The sequence below is a fragment of the Camelus bactrianus genome, chromosome 6 (assembly GCF_048773025.1).
Source record: "Camelus bactrianus isolate YW-2024 breed Bactrian camel chromosome 6, ASM4877302v1, whole genome shotgun sequence".
Taxonomy (NCBI): Eukaryota; Metazoa; Chordata; class Mammalia; order Artiodactyla; family Camelidae; genus Camelus; species Camelus bactrianus.
Window position 1 is genome coordinate 65132694 of NC_133544.1, and position 21327 is coordinate 65154020.

A 21327-nucleotide genomic window follows, 5' to 3' on the forward strand; every position below is an offset into this window, starting at 1 on the left:
GAATTCCCTCCTCCTTGATATTTTGCAAGAATCTGAGGAGGATTGGTATTTATTCTTACTTTGGTAGAATTCTCCATGAAGCCATCAGGTCCTGGAGTTTTCTGTGTAAGGAGTTTTTTGATTACTGATTCATTCTCTTTACTTGTTATTTGTCTGTTCTGATTTGCTATTTCTTTCTGATTCTGTTTGGGGAGGTTGTGTGTTTCTAAAATGTATTAATTTTTCTAGGTTGTGGAATTTGTTGGTACATAATTGTTCATAGTAGTCTCATGATCCTTTGTTATTCTATAGTATTAGTTGTAATGTAATGTCTCTTCTTTTATTTCTTATTTTATTCTTCTCTTTTTTCTTATTCTACCTAAAAGTTTGTCAACTTTATTTTTTCAAAGAACCAGCTCTTAGATTCATTGATCCTTTCTATTATTTTTCTGGTGTCTATTTCATTTATTTCTACTCTGATTCTTATTATTACCTTCCTTCTGCTAATTTTGGGCTTAGTTTGTTCTTCTTTTTCCAGTTCCTTGATGTGTAAAGTTAGGTTATTTGAGATCTTTCTAATTTTTAATATATGACTTTATTGCTATAAACTTTCCTCTCAGAACTGATTTTACTGCATCCTACAATATTTAATAAGTTGTATTTTCATTTTCATTTGTTTTGGAATAGTTTTTTTCCTTTTTATTTTTCCTTTGACCAAATGGTTGTTTAGAAGTGTATTATTTAGTCTCCACTTATTTTTATATCTTGTCACTCTCCTCATTGTTGACCTTTCTTCTTTTTTAATGTAAAGCTTTACAGTTATAAATTTCCCTGTTAGCACTGCTTTCTTTGCATTCTGTTAGTTTTGATTTGTTGTGTTTTTATTTTCATTTTTTTCAATTTCTTTTTATAATTTCCCTTGCAATTTTTTTCTTTGACCCATTGGTTGTTTAAGAGTCTGCTGTTTACTTTCCATTTGTGGACTTTCAGTTTTCCTTCTGCTATTGATTTCTAGTTTCATTACATCATAATTGGGAAATATATGTATGATTTCAGTTTTTCAAAATTTTTGGAGACTGTTTTGTGGCCTAATATATTGTCTATCCTGGAGAATTAAAATACTTTGAAATTTTGTTAGAACCATGGGATTGTGCATATGTGTATATGTGTTTATGTATGCATATGTATGTGGGTCCATTCATGAGAGATGAAGGGAAGGGGATAGCAGAGTCTTTAGTAGAAAGTTAAATACCTTTGAACCAAAAGGAGAATATATTGCAAGCAATATGTTGGGGATTGGAGAAAATGTTATGTGTAAATCCACGCAATAGCTGAACCATAGCCACAAACTTCCAGGCATGCTACATTTTTGTTTTTCCTTCTGAGTGGTGTTAGGTTTAGTTCTGGCTCATACTTACTTGAGGATGAAGACCACTGAGGGCTCCAACTTCATGGGAGTCCTGAGTGCCTATCTATATTTCTCTAGCCAGGCACTGTCATGAGGTATAAGGATGTGAACTGTAGGCAAGTGCTCTCTGAACATGAATGACTTTAGTGCTCACCACTTAGACTTTCATAAAAAAAGTTTAGCATTATCCCATTATCTCTTCAGATTCATTTTTTAAAAGTTCTATTTATTTATTTTTAAGTTTAGTGTTTTTCTTTATTCTTTGCAGGATAGTAAGTTCATGTAACCCAGGTTTCTATTACTAAAATCTGTGTTTATTTAAAATTTTAAAGTAATAATTTAGTTTGGACTTTATATTATGTTTTATTATCATACTTATTTTGTTTTGGGGAACTTATCAATAATCTCTAAGCATGACTAACTATATGGTAGCTTACAGAGAGTTTCTAGAAGCACTTTTATTCTGTAATGTGAGGTGCACTTGCAAAAAGACAATGTCTTACAATAGCCAAGACATGAAAACAACCTAAATGTCCATCAACAGATGACTAGATAGATGAGTTGTGATATATTTATACAATGGAACACTGCTTAGCCAAAAAAATATATAATACCATTTGCAGCCACATGGATGGACTTGGAGATCGTCATTCTAAGTGAAGTAAGCCAGAAAGAGAAAGAAAAATACCATATCACCCATATGTGGAATCTAAAAGACGAAAGACACAAATGAACTTATTTACAAAACAGAAACAGACTCACAGACATAGAAAACAAACTTACGGTTACCAGGGAGAATGGGTGGGAAGGATTAAATATGAGTTTAAGATTTGCAGGTAATAACTACTATATATAAAATAGATAAACAAGTTTCTTCTGTGTAGCACAGGGAACTATATTCAATATCTTGTAATAGCCTATAATGGAAAAGAACCTGAAAAAGAATATATGTATACATAACTGAACTACTTTGCTGCACACCTGAAATTAACACATTATAAATTAACTATACTTCAATAAAAAATGGTTAAAAAAGAAACAGAACAAGTGGTCGAGAACTATGAAAAGAAATAAACAACAGATACATGCTCACAGATGGCTGACGTTTTAGTCAATACTAATAATTATCTGAAAAAAACATTTTTTAACCTGAAAATGAGTTAAATATGATTTTTGTAAATGTTTGTAAATAAGTTAAATACAATTTTGGACTCTAATTGTTCAAGAACATTTTTGATTAACACTTTTAATAGCCTCAGAAATTTCTGCAGGGCCATTTTCATATCTTTCTTTCTAAGACTATATATCACAGGGTTAAGAAGTGGGGTCACAACAGAATAAAAGAGAGTAACGATCTTCTGCATTCCAGCTTCATGCTCAGAGGCTGGGCTTCCATACATGATAACAACTGAACCACAGAACAGTAAAACCACAGCCAGGTGAGACCCACAAGTGGAGAAAGCCTTTCTTCGTCCAGCTGCTGAAGGGACTTTGAATACAGCTCTTAAAATCAGAGCATAGGACCCCATGATAAAGGAACAGAGAATGATGAGGGGCACAGGACATAAACTGGAGAAGACAATCTCTATCACAGGAGCTTTTTTGCAAGTGAGTGCTAGAAGAGGACTTGGGTCGCACAGGAAGTGGTCAATAATCCTGGATCCACAGAAGGACATTTGGGAGATGATTATGATGGGAATCAAAAACCAGAGGAAACCAAGTACCCAGCAGCTGACCACAAGATTGGAGCAGAGTCGTCTAGTCATAAGAGTGGGGTAATGTAGAGGCCAGCAGATGGCAAGGTAGCGATCAAATGCCATTATAGCTAAGAAAAAGCTTTCTGTAGCACCCAGGGAGAAGAAAAAGTAGAACTGGAGAAAGCACCCAGAGAAAGAGATGACCTTGTTGTCAGAGAGGAAGTTGGCCAACATGTTGGGGATGGTGGAGGTGACATAGCAGATCTCCAGGAAGGAGAAGTTGGCGAGCAGGATGTACATGGGAGTGTGGAGTCTCTGATCCCAGTACACAACACAGGTGATGGAATCATTGCCTGTGAGGGTCAGGAGGTAGACACCAGAGAAGAGCACAAAGAGGAGGATCTGGCCCTCCCTGGAGCAAGGGAAGCCCAGGAGGATGAAGCCAGTGATGTTGCTGGTGGTGTTGGGGATTTTCATTTTTCTGTGCTCTGTGTAAGGACCAGCAAATATCAAATGAGTGTATAGATACTTGGGGATCCAGATTTATATTTAAATCATCTTTGGAAAGAAATAAGGACTTGTATATCAATAGCTAATTTTTTTTCTTGAAAACTGAAATATTGACTTCTGTCCCCTCTTTATTCTCATTCATACTATCATTGTGGACCTAAGAAAATTTCTGATCAGAATTATATAAATTATATACCTGTGAGTATATTACATTAAATAGAGTATCTTTCTATATCTATCTACCTACCTACATTCCGTTCTCAGAATCATGGAATTTTTTTGACCTTTAGAGGGATGACATCATTGCAATTGTGCCAGAATCTGAGTGAAACTAAGTAGCTATGTGACAGGAACTCAGACCTTTTCAAATGACTTCTTTTATATGACTTTTGAAACTGGCCCTGTTTCAACTAAATGATTGATTTATTAAGTTAATAGTATTCTATACCATTATTCATCTGTAAAACAATCAGATCAAGTAGAGGAAATTATCCTAGAGGAAAGTAGCCTGCACTTATGTTAAAACAGTAATCCTAGCCAATCACAGTAGACCAAGGTGAAAGAATTATTAATGGGCCATTTTGAAACAAGCCTATCTACGCTTTCCTGAAAAAGAAATGAAATTTCCCAATCTACAATTATAATTCTTTTCCAATGATACGAACTATGGATATTACTGATAACACAGAATTGTAAATTCACAGCAGTGGATTTGTAGGGATTGAAAACTAGAATTTTGCTCTACACCCCGCAATAACTACTGAGAGCATCTAAAGTTAGAATGACTTTTACAGGTTTTGCATCTGCACGATGCCTTTCCTTGGTTCTACGTGAGTTAAAATATTTTTGTTTCCATGCACTCATGAATTGAAATTAACTAGAGACCTCTGTAAGTAAATTATAAATGAGCAACAATAAGTCTGTGTTTGCCACCCCTTGTTGTATTGTAAATCCAAATTTTCCTTTTTTAAATTTGGCACAGGGACCCAGTAGTCTAATACTTTCCTACTGTGAATACTCAAGTTCTGAAACCTCTGGTGCCAAGTGCAAAAGGTGGCAGCAAGAGCAGCATAAAAATAGGGACACACAAGAATAATTCTGCCTGTGTAAAGGTCCTTAACGGATTCTAATAACTTTAGAATCTAAAGAGTATGTTAGTAAGTCTATTACCAATTCAGAGGAAGGTCTTTATTATGCTTAATTGAAAACAATTGTTACTAACCATGATTAGGCATTTTGGACCTGGTTTGTTCTGCTGGCGTTTCTGAAATTCCATTTTGGGAGCAGGCTTCTGCTCAACAACCTAACAACTGACCACTTGGATTGAATGTTTAAGAACTCTTGTTTTTGGTGGAATTTATTTCAGTATAGTATTTCCTCCCTTTCCTTTCGCTCACATGTGATTCATCAGCATTTTCTGTTATTTTGTCTCCCAAATAAGTTTCATGCCAACACACACTGTTCTTCAAGCCATCATCTTTTGTCTCCTGGGCCACTGTGATGCTGTCTGAACTGACTTCCTGTTTCCACCATGCTTTTCTACAACCTGTTACCCATGCCTTGGTCTGGGTGGTTCTTTAAAAAAAGAAAATCAGGTCAATCCCTCTCCTTGTACACAGACTTCAGTTAGGTTCGTAATGCACTGAGAATAAAATAAAATCTTCACACTACAGTGTATGATTTGACCCCTCCTAACATCTCCAACCTCATCTGATGACTCTGTAATCAGCCACATACATACTTTCTCACATACCCACACACATAGAAACAAACACCCTGTTGTGCAAAGGACACTGAAATTTGAATTCTATATAACTTTCATGTGCCACAGAATGTTAGTTTTCTATTGATTTTTAAATTTAAATTAAAAATATAAGAGTTTTAAAATTCCCTGGCTATACAAAAATAGGTAGCAAAAAAAAAAAAAAAAATAGGACTGTTGGCCATAATTTCCTGGCTCCTGTTCAGCCCATTTACAGGGACAGGAAAGCAAAAAGCATTCATTTTCCTGTGGAACAATGGAATCTCCTTGACCTAGCAAGTGACTTTATTAGAAAAGGAAGAGACCCTCAGAGGGCAGCTGGGATCACTGTCCTTCTCCTCTGCTAACAGATCTGTTGGGCCAGCTTTCAGCTTAATTATAAAAATGAGTTTTTCAAGTCATCAGTATTTGCCTCTCTTTCTGTTTCTCTAAACACACACACACACACACACTCTCTCATGTGTGCACACCTCCCCACAATACTTTAGTTCTAGAACAGTGGCCTGCTTTGTTTCTAGAAACAAGCAAGTTCTTTCCTGATTCAGGGTCTTTGTTCTTTTTGTCCTTGGTGGTCATTCTTTATTCCTAGTTCTCAGCACAACATAAGGAAGATACTAGGTATTTTGTAAATATTTTGTAAAGAAATGTTTGTCTACACTGTTACCAACATAGAGAACATAGACAGGTAATAGGTAGATATTTCCCAAATACTTCATTTGAACTTCAAAAGCCCTGTGGGGTGAAATTTTAGGAAATGAATTGTATAAGAAAATGCTCCAACCTAATGAAACTTACAAGCTTCTGCACAGCAAAGGAAACCATAAGTAAGACAAAAAGACAATGTACCGAATGGGAGAAAATTTTTGCAAATGAAACTGACGAACGCTTGATCTCCAGAATATATAAGCAGCTCTTACGACTTAATAAGAAAAAATCAAACAACCCAATCAAAAAATGGGCAGTAGACCTAAACAAGCAATTCTCCAAGGAAGACATACAAATGATCAATAGGCACATGAAAAAATGCTCAATATCACTAATTATCAGAGAAATGCAAACCAAAACTACAATGAGGTATCACCTTACACCAGTGAGAATGGCCATCATCAAAAATCCACAAATGACAAATGCTGGAGAGGCTGTGGAGAAAGGGAACCCTCCTACACAGCTGGTGAGAATGCAGTTTGGTGCAGCCACTGTGGAAAACAGTATGGCGATTCCTCAAAAGACCAGAATAGACTTACCATATGACCCAGGAATCCCGCTCCTGGGCATGTATCCAGAAGGAACCCTCTTTCAAAATGACATCTGCACCCCAGTGTTCATAGCAGCATTATTTACAATAGCCAAGACATGGAAACAGCCTAAATGTCCATCAACAGATGACTGGATAAAGAAGAAGTGATAAATTTATTCAATGCAATACTATTCAGCCATAGAAACTGACAACATAACGCCATTTGCAGCAACATGGATGTTCCTGGAGAATGTCATTCTAAGTGAAGTAAGCCAGAAAGAGAAAGAAAAATACCATGTGAGATTACTCATATGTGGAATCTAAAAAAAGAAAAAAACCAAACGAAACATAAATACAAAACAGAAACAGACTCATATACATAGAATACAAACTTGTGGTTGCCAGTGGGGCTGAGGGTGGGAAGGGATAGATTGGGATTTCAAAATATAGAATAGATAAACAAGATTATACTGTATAGCACAGGGAAATACATACAAAATCTGATGGTAGCTCACAGAGAAAAAAATGACAATGAATATATATATGTTCGTGTATAACTGAAAAATTGTGCTCTACACTGGAATTTGACACAACATTGTAAAATGACTATAAATCAATAAAAAAAAGTTAAAAAAAAAAAAAAAAAAAAAGAAAAGGCTCCAAATGACCTAAGGCTACCAGAGTGTTTGCCCAGACTTGGGAGGAATCCATTCAAAGGATGAAAAAGAGGGTTGAATGTTCTGCCCGGAAGAACTTGGCCTACCCCAGATAGTTTCCTTTCTGAGTGCTAAAGATAATTATGCTCCCACAAGTGTGTATGTTAAAGTAGGAGAGACAGCAGATGGGATGGAATTTCTAGGTTCAGCATCGTACAAAGTTGCTCAATATCTCTTAGTGAAGTCTTCTAATATCTATAAGCTTTGTTTTCTTAAAAAGGAATTAGAATTCTATGATTTTTAATCACTTTTCATTATAACATGCTCACTCCTATTCTAAGTATGCTACAAGAACACAAGATACCAAGACTTTACAGATCTAGAGGTGATATTTTAGTTACATTTATCTCTCAGATGAGAACATGAGTTGGATAGATTGTCACTCATAAATGAAGCCAGAAGATCCAGGGCAATTCCTTCTGAGGGTAGTTCTCCACTTTGAGAGTCTGGAAAAGGTGCAGAAAACAAAAAGGATGTGAAAAATGATTCTTTGTTTGTCATCATCATTTTATGCTTGAACTAATAAAATTGCCAGTGGGTGAAAAAAAAGGCATATCTACCAAGACTGTAGTCTTTGTTGCTTACTGTTTATTACTTCATTCCTGTGTATAGAGCAGCAGTGGCGTTTACCTGGCACAGGGTGAGCTGGAGTTGTCCAGAGTGGCAGAAGAGTCCGCTGAATCAGCTGCAGAAAGTGCTGTGGTAGAGGAAGCGGGAATGTACATACAGTGCTGTCAAAGCTGTGTTCTATATACCGAGTGTTTGGACTGAGTTCATTAACAAAGCCAAACAAACCACACGCTCACCCGTGTTATACCTTGGAAAGGCTGGAACAAACCCAGTCTATAACATTTAATATGAAGAAAAGACATTTCTGTGATATTTTACTTGTTTCCCAAAGCTGGTCCAAGTAGGCACAATAGTGTGGAAGCACGTTTGACCGCTCTCATGGCACATCCATCTGCTTTGTTTGTCAGGAGGTGCCACACCTGTCTATTTTTGTAAAGCTGTTGAAAATGAGAACAAGTTTCCCATTTATGAGAAGTGATCAGCAGCTAAAGGATAATCGAAAAGCAAAGGATTTAGACTGAAGAGTCTAGGGTTTGAATTACAACTTGTAATAACAATTGTGCAATGTGTCTCAAGTCAGCTATATAAACTATTTCCAGTTCTTTCAATTGTAAAATGGGTACAGTAACATTTTCACCAAAGGGTTGAGGACAGTGAATGAGATAACATTTGGAACCTTGTCTGGGCCTGAAACAGTATAATGCTTGGAAATTATTAGCTGTATGATTTATAGCTGAAGCAAAGTAAAAAGCAGTCTTATTTAGAGGGTAGTAATTTTTCTGGCTCTTTTATGTTTATTTTCTCACTGTAAGCGTTACATGATCTCCTTTCATGGACAAGAGGGGAATCCAGACCTGAAGTTTCAATGTCTGTTCTTCCTGGAGAGGAGGGGTGGTCTCCTCCACAAAAACCAGTAAGAAGTGAAGGAGTAGAAGTAGGGTGAAGGTCTCTCGGTGTTTACTGGAGAATGGCTGGATTATAAGCAGAACCTCCAGGTAGTGAGGATCCATGGGGAATGATTTCCCACTTCCAGAAACTGTGTTAGGAGAGTGCTCTGTACTAGTTATTCCCTTCCCCTGGGGCTTGTCTTCTCTGGAGACCCCGATGTCTTCTCCCTTTGTTTTCCAGCAGAGTGGAAAACATTGCCTTTTCCAGCCCCAAACTTCTCCAGGATGGCATGAGGTTTAATCAATCTGTAAGCCTTCTCAGAGTGCCTACCAGCTGTTCACGGGAAAGTCTATAACAGTAACACGGAGTGTGGTGGCTGAGATGGAGGAAGCTGTTCCCTAGAGGGCTGTCAGTTATGAATTTTGGGAACAGAGCCTCCTCTGATTCTCCAGGAAGAAGAGATAGGCTGGAGGCATGCTGTGACTTCTGGTATAGAGGGCTGTTCAGTTACCCCAGGTATCAATCCCCTGTTAGATCCTCCATACTGTTTTTTAAATTAGTAGATCTTTTTCTTTCCTGTTTGTTGTTGTGTGTCTCAAGCAGTTGCCTTTCATGGCACACTTTCCGGGTCCAAGAGAGGTCTGAGTAGGGCATTTCACCTCTTCACTCTGGCAGTTACATGAGGGAGTTGTGCTCTAAGCCTCCTTCATCTTGACGGAGGTACAGGTCTTTTAGCACAACTTATTTCCTGTCCCTCTATCCCCAATTTGTGAAGCTGTTTCAGGTAAAAAGCTTATCAGTTCATTTCACTTCCTTGTTTGAATAGCTTTGATGTGTCCCTGTATTCACAACATAAGATTCACAGTTGGCCAACAAGGAATTTACAGTGCAGCTGTAACCCATTGACATACATATACATATATATATTCATTTATTTATTTATACAGAAGTACAGTTTACAATGTTGTGTCCATTTCTGGTGTACAGCATAATGCTTGTCATACATGAACATACATATATTCATTTCCATATTCTTTTTTCAGCATAAGTTACTACAAGTTATTGAATAAAGTTCTCTGTGCTACACAGAATAAACTGTTTTAAAATCTATTTTTATATTTAGTGGCTAACATTTGCAAATCTCAAACTCCCAGATTTATCCCTTCCCACCCTCTTTCCTTGGTAACCTTAAGATTTTTTTACTATATCTCCAAGTCTGTTTCTGTTTTGTAGATGAGTTCATAGTGTCCTTTTTTTCTTTTTAGATATCCAGATACAAGTGATATCATACGGTATTTTTCTTTGTCTTTCTGGCTTACTTTACTTAGAATGACAGTCTCTAGGTCCATCCATGTTGCTGCAAATGGCATGATTTTATTCTTTTTATGGCTGAGTAGTATTCCATTGTATTGATATACCACAGCTTCTTTATCTAGTCATTTGCAGTCAGAAATTTTTACGGTGGAAGATGAAGTGTGCATGCAGATTTTCTAGTTAAAAAAATAATGGATTTGTCATTGAATTTTTTCTTTTAAATATTTATAGAGAGTAAGCTTTCTTAGAAGGGAAGATTTAGAGAAGTATTTTCAGAAAATTACACATCTTCTGAGGATACAGCCTTGTTGACATTCTTCACTGTTGAACAGAATCCTGCTGCAACTTCTCTTAGAAATAAAACAACAGAGATTATCTGCCACTCACATGTTCTACTACTACCCAGTGGCAGAGATGTGTCAGATACGAAGTCATTTTCTTATAGAGAATGTGCAGGAGGGATTACCTCATTCTGCAGCCAACCTGATTTCAGATGAGCTTTCAAGTCAGGTTGTTACAGACCATCTTCCTAGAGTGTCTGTATCACTGTTTAGTTCAAGACTATGAACAACTACAGAACGATACCACCATTTTTTCATGTTCCCTTCTGGTATCATGTTACCCATCATTATTTTTCTGATTTTAAATCCCATTTTTGTTGGTTCAAACAAATCTTCTTCCCTTCCTCCATTTCTTCATTCTTTTCTCCTTTTCCCGTCCTTCCCCTCCTACTTTCTTTTTCTCACCCTCTCTTTTTCTCCCTCTCCCTCTCCCTCTCTATCCCTCTTTCTCACTTCTTCTCTCTCCTCTCTTTGTCCCTTTCTCCCCTCCTTTCATCATTGCACCTTTACCCCCTTTTCCCTCTTCCTCTCCAGGCCACCTTTTTAAGTTTCTATGAGGAGTTTCTTGTACTTTTGGAAACATTCACACATTGAAACTTGCTGGGAGTTCTCATCATTAATCATTTGAAACTGAGTTTATGCTAAAATTTTATTTTGACTACAAAAAGAGCTTTTATTAGTAAATCACATTTTTCAGTTGAATTTTTTTCTGAGCCAATGTGTAGTTTTGTCCTAAAGATGTCTTTTTTTTTTTAGAGCACTTTACTTTGAGGTAAGTTTGACATGCAAAAGCTGTACATACTAAATGTATAAACATGGATGAATTTGGAGGTAAGAGTACACCTGTGAAACCATCACTACCATCAAGTACACAGACATATTTATCACTTTCCAAAGTTTCTACCTCCCTTATTATTTTGTGTGGCAAGAATATCTACCCTCTTAGAATTTTAAAGCATACAATATAGGATTGTTTATTGTTTCCTTTCCTGTTGAGAAGCTTTTTAGTTTAATATAGGTTTATGTGTTAATTTTGCTCTTGTTTTTCTTTTTGGTTTCATATCCAAAGAATTATTGCTTAGACTAATATTAAGAACATTTTCATCTATGGATTCTTCTAGGTGTTTTATAGTCTCAGATCTTAATTTAAATCTTTAGTATGTTTTGAGTTGATTTTTGTGTATGGTGTAAGATATGGTTCCAACTTTATTTATTTATTTTTCCCTCATTTTAAAAAATTGAATGAAAGATTCTTTAAATTTTATAGTGATTTTTAATTTTGAAAAATTGTGACACATGATTTCATATAATTTCATATTGATGTTTTTTACCCACCACCTTCTCTATACTGCCCCTACTCCCTTACCTTTCCCTACTGTCACTAGATTGTTCTTTATATCTGAATCTGCTTCTTTTTTGTTTTATCCAATAGTTTGTTGCATTTTTGGTTTTCACATATCCGTGGTATCATATGGTATTTGTCTTTCTGCATCTGACTTATTTCATCTTGCATAATGTTCTTCAAGTCCATCTATGTTACTGCAAAGGGCAAAATTTCATTTATTTTTTATGACTGAGTAGCATTCCCTTGTATATATGTACCACATCTTAATCTGTTCATGTGTTGATGGACACTTAGTTTGCTTCCATATCTTGGCAATTGTAAATAATGCTACTATGAACACTGAGGTACATGTATGTTTTGGAATTAGTGTCTTTGTTGGTTTTGGATATATATCCAGGAGTGGAATTGCTGGGTCATATGGCAGTTCTATTTTTAGTTTTTGAGAAGCCTCCATACTGTTTCCCACAATGGCTGCACCTTGCCAACAGTGTAGGAGGGTTTTCTTTTCTCCACGTCCTTGCCAACATTTGTTATTTGTGTTCTCTTTGAGGAGAGCCATTCTGACCTGTGTGAGGTGATCTTCTTGTGGCTTTGATTTGCATTTCCTTGATGTTTAGTGATGTTGAGCATCTTTTCATGTGCCCTTCTCCATCTACCTTTCCTCTTTGGAAAAATGTCATTTCAGTTCTTCTGCCTATTTTTTAATTGAGTCGTATGCTTTTTGATGTTGAACTGTATGAGCTGTTTATATATGTTGGATATTAACCCCTTACTGGTCCTTACATTTGTAAATATTTTCTCTCTTTCGGTAGGTAATGAAATTATTAGTAATGTGCTATTACAGGTCTTCCTTGACCTACCATGGGGTTACATCCTGATAAAACCGTCAATAAAGTTGAAAATATTATATATCAACAATGCATTTAATACCCCTAACCTACCAAACATCATAGTTTAGACTAGCCTACCTTAAATGTGCTCAGAACACTTACATTAGTGTTTAACTGGGGCAAAAGCATATAACATAAGGCCTGTTTTATAATGTAATGTTGCATATATCATGTGATTTATTGAATTCTGTACTACAAGTGAAATACAGAATGGTTGTATGAGTACAGGGTGGTTGTTTATCCTTGTGATCATGTGGCTGACTGGGAGCTGCAGCTTGTTGTCAATACCCAGCGTCATGACAGAGAATCTTACCACATTTCACTAACCTAGAAAAAGAACAAAATTCAAAATTCATAGCATGGTTTCTACTAAATGAGTATTGCTTTTCTATAATAGTAAAGCTGAAAAATCACAAGTGCCCCATCAATAAGTTGTGAGCAGTCTTTGCTTGATATTGAAACATTTTATAATAAAGCATAAAATTGGGGGGAATAAAATGGAAAACAAAGACCTGCATATTACTACTCAAACATTGCCATTTAAAATGTTTTGGTATACTTCCCTATATATTTTTCCTAAAGACTTGATTTTAATATTTCTGTACATGTATTGTACTGTATTTACAAAATATATTTATTCACTTAGTTTTTATCAGCCGTTTTTCATAAACACTTCCTAATAGCTGGATATTATTCCACATGGAGAATTTTTCCCACTTTTCAGTAATATATAAAATATATATATATATAAATATATAGTATATATATATATAGCTCTATTATGACAAATTAATAATGATGAAGAGCATGATCTTTGAACTCAAAGAATCTCAATTGAACCCCTGCTTTCCTAGTTCTTATTACATTATATTATTAGCAAGTTGTATCTATTCTCTCTAGGGCTTAGTTTTCTATTCCATACAACGTGTAAAATAGTAATAGCTCATCTGATGTTGTAATGAGGACTAAAAGATACAGTGTATACAAAATGCTTAGCTGAGGGACTCATATATAATAAGCTGATATTAGGAAACAGCATAGCATAAAAGTTAATAGTATGGTTTCTGGAGTCATAATTCTTTCATTCAACCTGGTTCCAACATTCATTAACTGTTTAGTCTAAAGCAACTAGCTTAATCAATCTAGGCTCTAGTTATTTCATCTATGAAATGAAGATACCGACATGTGCCTGAGGTTGTATGATTCTTGAATGGTTAAGGTGGAAGTTAAACTTAGGCACATTGAGAGTTAGCTAGCATGAATTTTTAAGTTACTTGACAACTTTGAAGTCCAACATGCAGGACAATTTTCTTTCCAAACCCGGGAGTATTTCACACTGTGGTTGCTTCACTCGGTTTTACTTCTTTTCCCCCAGCACTGCTGCATGGTTCTTCTCCTTTGTCATGGAAAATAGTCAGCACTTGGCCATCTGCCACCTACTGCACTAGCCCATTCTCATGACATGATCTGTGATAGGCTGATATGTCTTTCTTGGCTCATTGATTTCATCAAACACTCAATCCCTATTTTCTTTCTAAGAGATGTGGTGTTGTAGGTTGGGTGCCCTGGAAACAGATGGTAAGATTTCATGCAGGTTTGTTGTGGTGTTCTCTTGGGAGCAATGGCTGTACAGGAGTGTGGAAAGTAGGGTCGGGCAGAAGGAGAAGTTGAACTGTGATAAAGTTGGAAAAAAAGTTTCAGCTGATGCTGTGGGGGACTCTGGAGTTGGGATGGCTGTTCAGAGTTGTCACTGACTGAAGCTGGAGTGTCAGGCTTTTGTACACCAGTCCTGACCAATCATTGGATGTGAGCTGACCCTGGGCAGAGGAGACAATCAAGGGAAAGGCTTTGGTCCCTTTGGTTTAAGGCAATTTCTGTGAGCCAGTCATTAGCACGCTAGACTTCTGGTAGCCAGGTGAGTGGTGCTTCAGTCCTGAAGGAAAGCCTGGACAGCACATTACAGCATCTACTATATATGGGCCCACTGAATGCCATGTCCTATAATGATGCCACATCACAGAACATGTACTATGTGTCCCCTACCTGTGCTGTGTCATAGTACATGTATTACATACCCATCAGCATTCTCACTATTCTGTGTATCATTGGACCATATAATTGGTGCTAAGAGCTATGCTTTCAGTGCTTTCAGCAGCTGGTCATCAAAATGCCTTCTCAGAATGTGGTCTCACTGGGTGGTGGTCTCTCTGTTCTATGAAATCGTAATGATGATTTATGTGAATCCCACATCTGGCCATTTAGTAGAAGTACAGACAATAAATCACATCATCATAATGATACCTCTGTAAAAAGTTTAGTCTTAAACTTCCTCAAAGACGGCCTACTCAGTAAGGCCATGAAATCTGTTCTCAGTCATGCCTTTTATGGAATGAGTATTAGCCAAAGCTCATGAATAGTTCTTCCATTTGAAGCATCCTGTGGAAAGGACCTAGTTTTATTAATTATACAAAATGAAAATATTAGGTATACCTAATGTTACTTTGGAGACTGTTGCATATTATAAGGCTAAATTAAAAAGCTATAGTATATAGAGTAGCTTATATAATATGATTTTATTTTTGAAAGGTAAACAATGAAAAAAATCCCAATATATGATTATAAGTATTTTTATATAAATAGGAGCAGGAGAATAGTATGAAGCATATGTACTAGGTTGTTAATATTGTTTACCTAGTAGAGATAGGAGGTGGTGGAGTGAAAAGTACATTGAGGGTGAAGAGGTGGTGGTAGGGAATAGTAAGGTAAAAATGAAGGAGTCTACCATAAAAACAGCATGAATAGCATCCCTCTTCTGTAAAATTGACATGTGTGTGTATGTGTACAAAATAATACATAAAAATTGTTCACTAAAATACTAATCGTGGTTACCTGAGAGTGATGGGATTAGATGACTTTTAAATATTTTTGTACTTTTCTCTATTGTTTGATAATTATTGCAATGAGCATTATATATTGAGAAAAGAACAAGTAATGTTTTTTTGGTTCTGGCTATGAGAGTCGAGTCATTTTTTTTTTTTCTTCACAATTCTTTTACTTGAAGTATATAGTTGATTTACAATATTGTATTAGTTTCAGGTGTACAGTACCTCATGAGTCAATATTTTTATATGATATACTTCACCTTATTATAAAATATTGACTCTACTCCCTGTGCTGTACAACACATCCTTGTAGCTTATTTATTTTATACATAGTAGTCTGTACATCTTAACACCCTTCCCCTATTTTGCCCCTTCCTCCTTTTCTCTTCCTACTCAAAACCACAAATTTGTTCTCCATATATGTGAGTCTGTTTCTCTTTAGTCATATTCATTTGATTGTTTTATATCTAGTTTTCCACATATAAGTGTTAAGTATTTGCCTTTCTCTGTCTGACTTATTTCATTAAGCATAATACCTTCCAGGTCCATCCATGTTGTTGCAAATGATAAAATTTTTTTTAATGACTGAGTAGTATTCCACTGTATATGTATGCCACATCTTTAGCCATTCATCTGTTGATGGACACTTAGTTGTTTCCATATCTTGGCTCTTATAAATAATGCTGCTTTGAACATTGGGGTGCATGTATCTTTTTCAATTAGTGTTTTTGTTTTCTTCAGATAAATACCCAGTAATGGATTTGCTAGATGACATGGAAGTTATAGTTTGATTTTTTTGAGAAACCTCTACTGTTTTCCGTAGTGGCTACTCCAATTTACATTCCCACCAGCAGTGTACAAGGGTTCCTATTTCTCCATATCCTCAGCAACATTTATTATTTTTGGTCTTTTAGATAATAGCAATTCTGACAGGTGTGAGGTGATATCTCATTGTCGTTTTTATTTGCATTTCTTTGAAGATTATCAGTGTTGAGCATCTTTTCATGCGTCTGTTGGCCAGCTGTGTTCTTTGGGGAAATACCTATTCAGGTTTTAATTTTTTAATCAAGTTTTTTGTTGTTGGTGAGTTGACTGAGTTTTTTTTTTTTTTAATGTATTTTGCCTGTTAAGCCCTTACCTATTAGATGGTTTGCAAATATTTTCTTCTATTCTGTAAATTGTCTTTTCATTTTGTCAGTTGTTTCTTTTGCTTTGCAGAAGCTTTTGAGTTTTATGTAGTTCCATTTGTTGATGTTTTCTTTTGTTGTTTGTGCTTTTGGCAAAGGTATTATTATCACCATTATCTTGTAATAACATAAAATGGAGTATAATCTACAACAATGCTGAATGACTATGCTTTACTCCTGAAACTAATATAATATTGTAAATCACCTATATTTCAATGAAAAAAATAAGGCCTAAATTTGTTCTCTGTGGTTCTGGTTTTTCTTGTTTTACTGTAAGTAAACTGCCCCTCTCTCCCCCAGTCCTCCATCTCTTCACACACATATGCAAGCATGAGATCCACTGGATCTGTAGTTGGTTGCATTGAAAAAATGCAGGTCTACTTCCCAGTCTTGTGTTTCTGCCAGTCAATATATTCACTATTTTTTGGTTTATGGGTTTTTGCATGGGTATGCTATAAGATCATCTATAAGTGAAGGAAGTAGTGATAATGTATAGAACTTAGATATAATAGTAAAGAACTCTAGTTTGATCAGGACTAAGCAGCTTATATTAAACTCACCCTTGTACATAAAATAACTAGAACATCTGGGAAAAAATACATAAAATAATCATTTGTTGCACAAGAGAGCAATCAACACAGGCAAGATTTCTGGGGATACAATTCCAAGAAGGGAGGAATAAGGAGGTGAGTTCCACATTCACCTTGGATGTTTTACCCTGAAGACATCATAATCACTGGGTATGAGGAATATAGGGGCATGGAGGCAGGTGAGAAAGAACAGGGGGAAGGAAGAATAAAGTCTCAGCAGAAAGTAGTAGTTTCAATGAACTGAGGAGATAAAGCATTTAGTGTTTGTGGCCACCAAAGCACCTGGGGTTGGAGAGACAGATCCTGGAGATAGGAGGAGCACAGAGAAGGAGGGTCAAAAATGATATAATCTGCTTTAAATGCATGTTTGGATTTCTAAGCCATTCACATGAAAGATGAGATTTCAAGAAATCTAGCATAAAGCAGAAACTGGGAGTCTAAAGAACTAAGAAGAGGTTTTAGGAAATCATGGATTTCAAAGAGTACAGGAATAGGAAGTCAGGGCTTGCTAAGGTGGAGGGGGCCTGAAAACAGTCTAGACGTGCAGTTGAGATCTCAGAAAGGCCATGTTCCTGAGTAAGGGTCACATTCCAAAAATAAGAGCAGGACTGGCTCAGATTATTCTTACAACACCTAAATATAGTCCTTAAATGAGATCAAAGTGATCTGCATATGCTGTTTCTACTGCTAGAAGAAAACTTAATTTTTGTTGAGTAACTAAACCCATTTTATTTACAGTGTTAAAAAATATTGTTCAGCACTCAAATAAAAAATTGAGGTACACTAAGCAACAGGACAAATGATTAAGAACCACGAGAGGAAAGAAACAACAGACAAACTCACAGGTAACAGAACTTCTGGTCAATACTAGAATGAACAGTTTTCTGAATAAAATTATTTTTTAACCTGAAAACATGTTAAATACAATCCAATAAATACAATCCAATCCTTAGAAATCCATACATTTATAAAAAATGTTTGTAAGTAAGTTCAGTGCAATTATGGGCTCTAATTGCTTAAGTGCCCTTTTGTAGTCTCAGAAACTTCTGCAGGGCATTTTTCATATCTTTGTTCCTAAGACTATATATCACAGGGTTAAGAAGTGGGGTCACAACAGAATAAAAGAGAGTCACAATTTTCTGCATTCCAGCTTCATGCTCAGATGTTGGGCTCCCATACATGACCAGTACTGAGCCATAGAACAGTAAAACCACAGCCAAATGAGACCCACAGGTGGAGAAAGCCTTTCTTCGTCCAGCTGCTGAAGGGACTTTGAATACAACTCTTAGAATCAGGGCATAGGACACCATGATAAAGGAAAAGAGAATGATGATGGGTACAGGACTTAAGGTGGAGATGACATGCTGTATCACAGGAGCTTTTTTGCAAGTGAGTGCTAGAAGAGGACTTGGGTCGCACAGGAAGTGGTCAATAATCCTGGAACCACAGAATGACATTTGGGAGATGATGATAATGGGAATCAAAAACCAGAGGAAACCACTTACCCAGCAGCTGACCACAAGATTGGAGCAGAGTCGTCCAGTCATAAGAGTGGGGTAATGTAGAGGCCGGCAGATGGCAAGGTAGCGATCAAATGCCATTATAGCTAAGAAAAAGCTTTCTGTAGCACCCAGGGAGAAGAAAAAGTAGAACTGGAGAAAGCACCCAGAGAAGGAGATGACCTTGTTGTCAGAGAGGAAGTTGGCCAACATGTTGGGGACCGTGGAGGTGACATAGCAGATCTCCAGGAAGGAGAAGTTGGCGAGCAGGATGTACATGGGGGTGTGGAGTCTCTGATCCCAGCACACAGCACAAATGATGGAACCATTGCCCATGAGGGTCAGGAGGTAGGCACCAGAGAAGAGCACAAAGAGGAAGATGTGGCCCTCCCTGGAGCCAGGGAAGCCCAGGAGGATGAAGCCAGTGATGTTGCTGGTGGTGTTGGGGGTGTTGGAGATTTTCATCTTTCTGTGCTCTGTGTAAGGACCAGCAAATATCAAATGAGTGTGTATAGATACTTGGGGATCCAGATTTATATTTAAATCATCTTTGGAAAGAAATAAGGACTTGTATATCAATAGCTAATTTTTTTCTTGAAGACTGAAATATTGACTTGTGTTCCCTCTTTAATCTCATTCATACTTTCGTTATGGACCTAAGAAAATTTCTGATCAGAATTGATAAGCCCTTCAAGAAAAGAATTGTAGACGTATTTGAAGATTATATTAGACTTAATAAATTATATACCTATCAGTATATTACATTTAAGAGAACATCTTTCTATATCTATCCATCTACCTACCTACCTTATATCCTTTCTCACAATCATGGAATTTTCTTCACTTTTAGAAGGCTGACATCATTGCAGTTGTGTCAGTATCTGAGTGAAACTAAGTAGCTATGTGACAGGAACTCTCAGAGCTTTTTTACATGACTTTTGAAACTGGCCCTGTTTCAACTGATTTATTCGAAAGTTAATAGTATTATATACCGTTCATCTGTAAAACAATCAGATCAAGTAGAGGAAATTATCCTAGAGGAAAGTAGCCTGCACTTATGTTAAAACAGTAATCCTAGCCAATCACAGTAGACCAAGGTGAAAGAATTATTAATGGGCCATTTTGAAACAAGCCTATCTATGCTTTCCTGAAAAAGAAATGAAATTTCCCAGTCTACAATTATAATTCTTTTCCAATGATACGAACTATGGATATTACTGATAACACAGAATTGTAAATTCACAGCAGTGGATTTGTAGGGATTGAAAACTAGAATTTTGCTCTACACCCCGCAATAACTACTGAGAGCATCTAAAGTTAGAATGACTTTTACAGGTTTTGCATCTGCACGATGCCTTTCCTTGGTTCTACATGAGTTAAAATATTTTTGTTTCCATGCACTCATGAATTGAAATTAACTAGAGACCTCTGTAAGTAAATTATAAATGAGCAACAATAAGTCTGTGTTTGCCACCCCTTGTTGTATTGTAAATCCAAATTTTCCTTTTTTAAATTTGGCACAGGGACCCAGTAGTCTAATACTTTCCTACTGTGAATACTCAAGTTCTGAAACCTCTGGTGCCAAGTGCAAAAGGTGGCAGCAAGAGCAGCATAAAAATAGGGACACACAAGAATAATTCTGCCTGTGTAAAGGTCCTTAACGGATTCTAATAACTTTAGAATCTAAAGAGTATGTTAGTAAGTCTATTACCAATTCAGAGGAAGGTCTTTATTATGCTTAATTGAAAACAATTGTTACTAACCATGATTAGGCATTTTGGACCTGGTTTGTTCTGCTGGCGTTTCTGAAATTCCATTTTGGGAGCAGGCTTCTGCTCAACAACCTAACAACTGACCACTTGGATTGAATGTTTAAGAACTCTTGTTTTTGGTGGAATTTATTTCAGTATAGTATTTCCTCCCTTTCCTTTCGCTCACATGTGATTCATCAGCATTTTCTGTTATTTTGTCTCCCAAATAAGTTTCATGCCAACACACACTGTTCTTCAAGCCATCATCTTTTGTCTCCTGGGCCACTGTGATGCTGTCTGAACTGACTTCCTGTTTCCACCATGCTTTTCTACAACCTGTTACCCATGCCTTGGTCTGGGTGGTTCTTTAAAAAAAGAAAATCAGGTCAATCCCTCTCCTTGTACACAGACTTCAGTTAGGTTCGTAATGCACTGAGAATAAAATAAAATCTTCACACTACAGTGTATGATTTGACCCCTCCTAACATCTCCAACCTCATCTGATGACTCTGTAATCAGCCACATACATACTTTCTCACATACCCACACACATAGAAACAAACACCCTGTTGTGCAAAGGACACTGAAATTTGAATTCTATATAACTTTCATGTGCCACAGAATGTTAGTTTTCTATTGATTTTTAAATTTAAATTAAAAATATAAGAGTTTTAAAATTCCCTGGCTATACAAAAATAGGTAGCAAAAAAAAAAAAAAAATAGGACTGTTGGCCATAATTTCCTGGCTCCTGTTCAGCCCA

At 36.4% G+C, this 21327-nt stretch overlaps 2 protein-coding genes and 1 long non-coding RNA gene across 4 annotated transcripts in view; 1 reads left to right on the forward strand and 2 right to left on the reverse strand.

Annotated features, from left to right (window-relative positions):
• LOC141577946 (uncharacterized) overlaps positions 1 to 21327 on the forward strand; it is a 169090-nt gene that overhangs the window by 41714 nt on the left and 106049 nt on the right. The window lies entirely within an intron of this gene.
• LOC105064718 (olfactory receptor 11G2-like) lies at positions 2548 to 3576 on the reverse strand. The gene has a single exon (XM_045512601.2). It carries the CDS (start codon positions 3559 to 3561, stop codon positions 2548 to 2550), a length of 1014 nt encoding a protein of 337 aa, XP_045368557.2. The 5' UTR covers positions 3562 to 3576.
• On the reverse strand, positions 14725 to 19370 carry LOC105064719 (olfactory receptor 11G2-like). 2 transcript variants are annotated; one of them, XM_045512598.1, is made up of 2 exons: positions 18361 to 19280; positions 14725 to 14743 (listed from the first exon to the last, which is right to left on the reverse strand). In XM_045512598.1, the coding sequence occupies exons 1-2, from the start codon at positions 19278 to 19280 to the stop codon at positions 14725 to 14727; spliced, it is 939 nt and encodes a 312-aa protein (XP_045368554.1). The 2 variants fall into 2 exon arrangements, with proteins under 2 accessions (XP_045368554.1, XP_010948021.2); XM_010949719.2 differs by lacking the exon at positions 14725 to 14743 and having other exon boundaries at positions 18333 to 19370.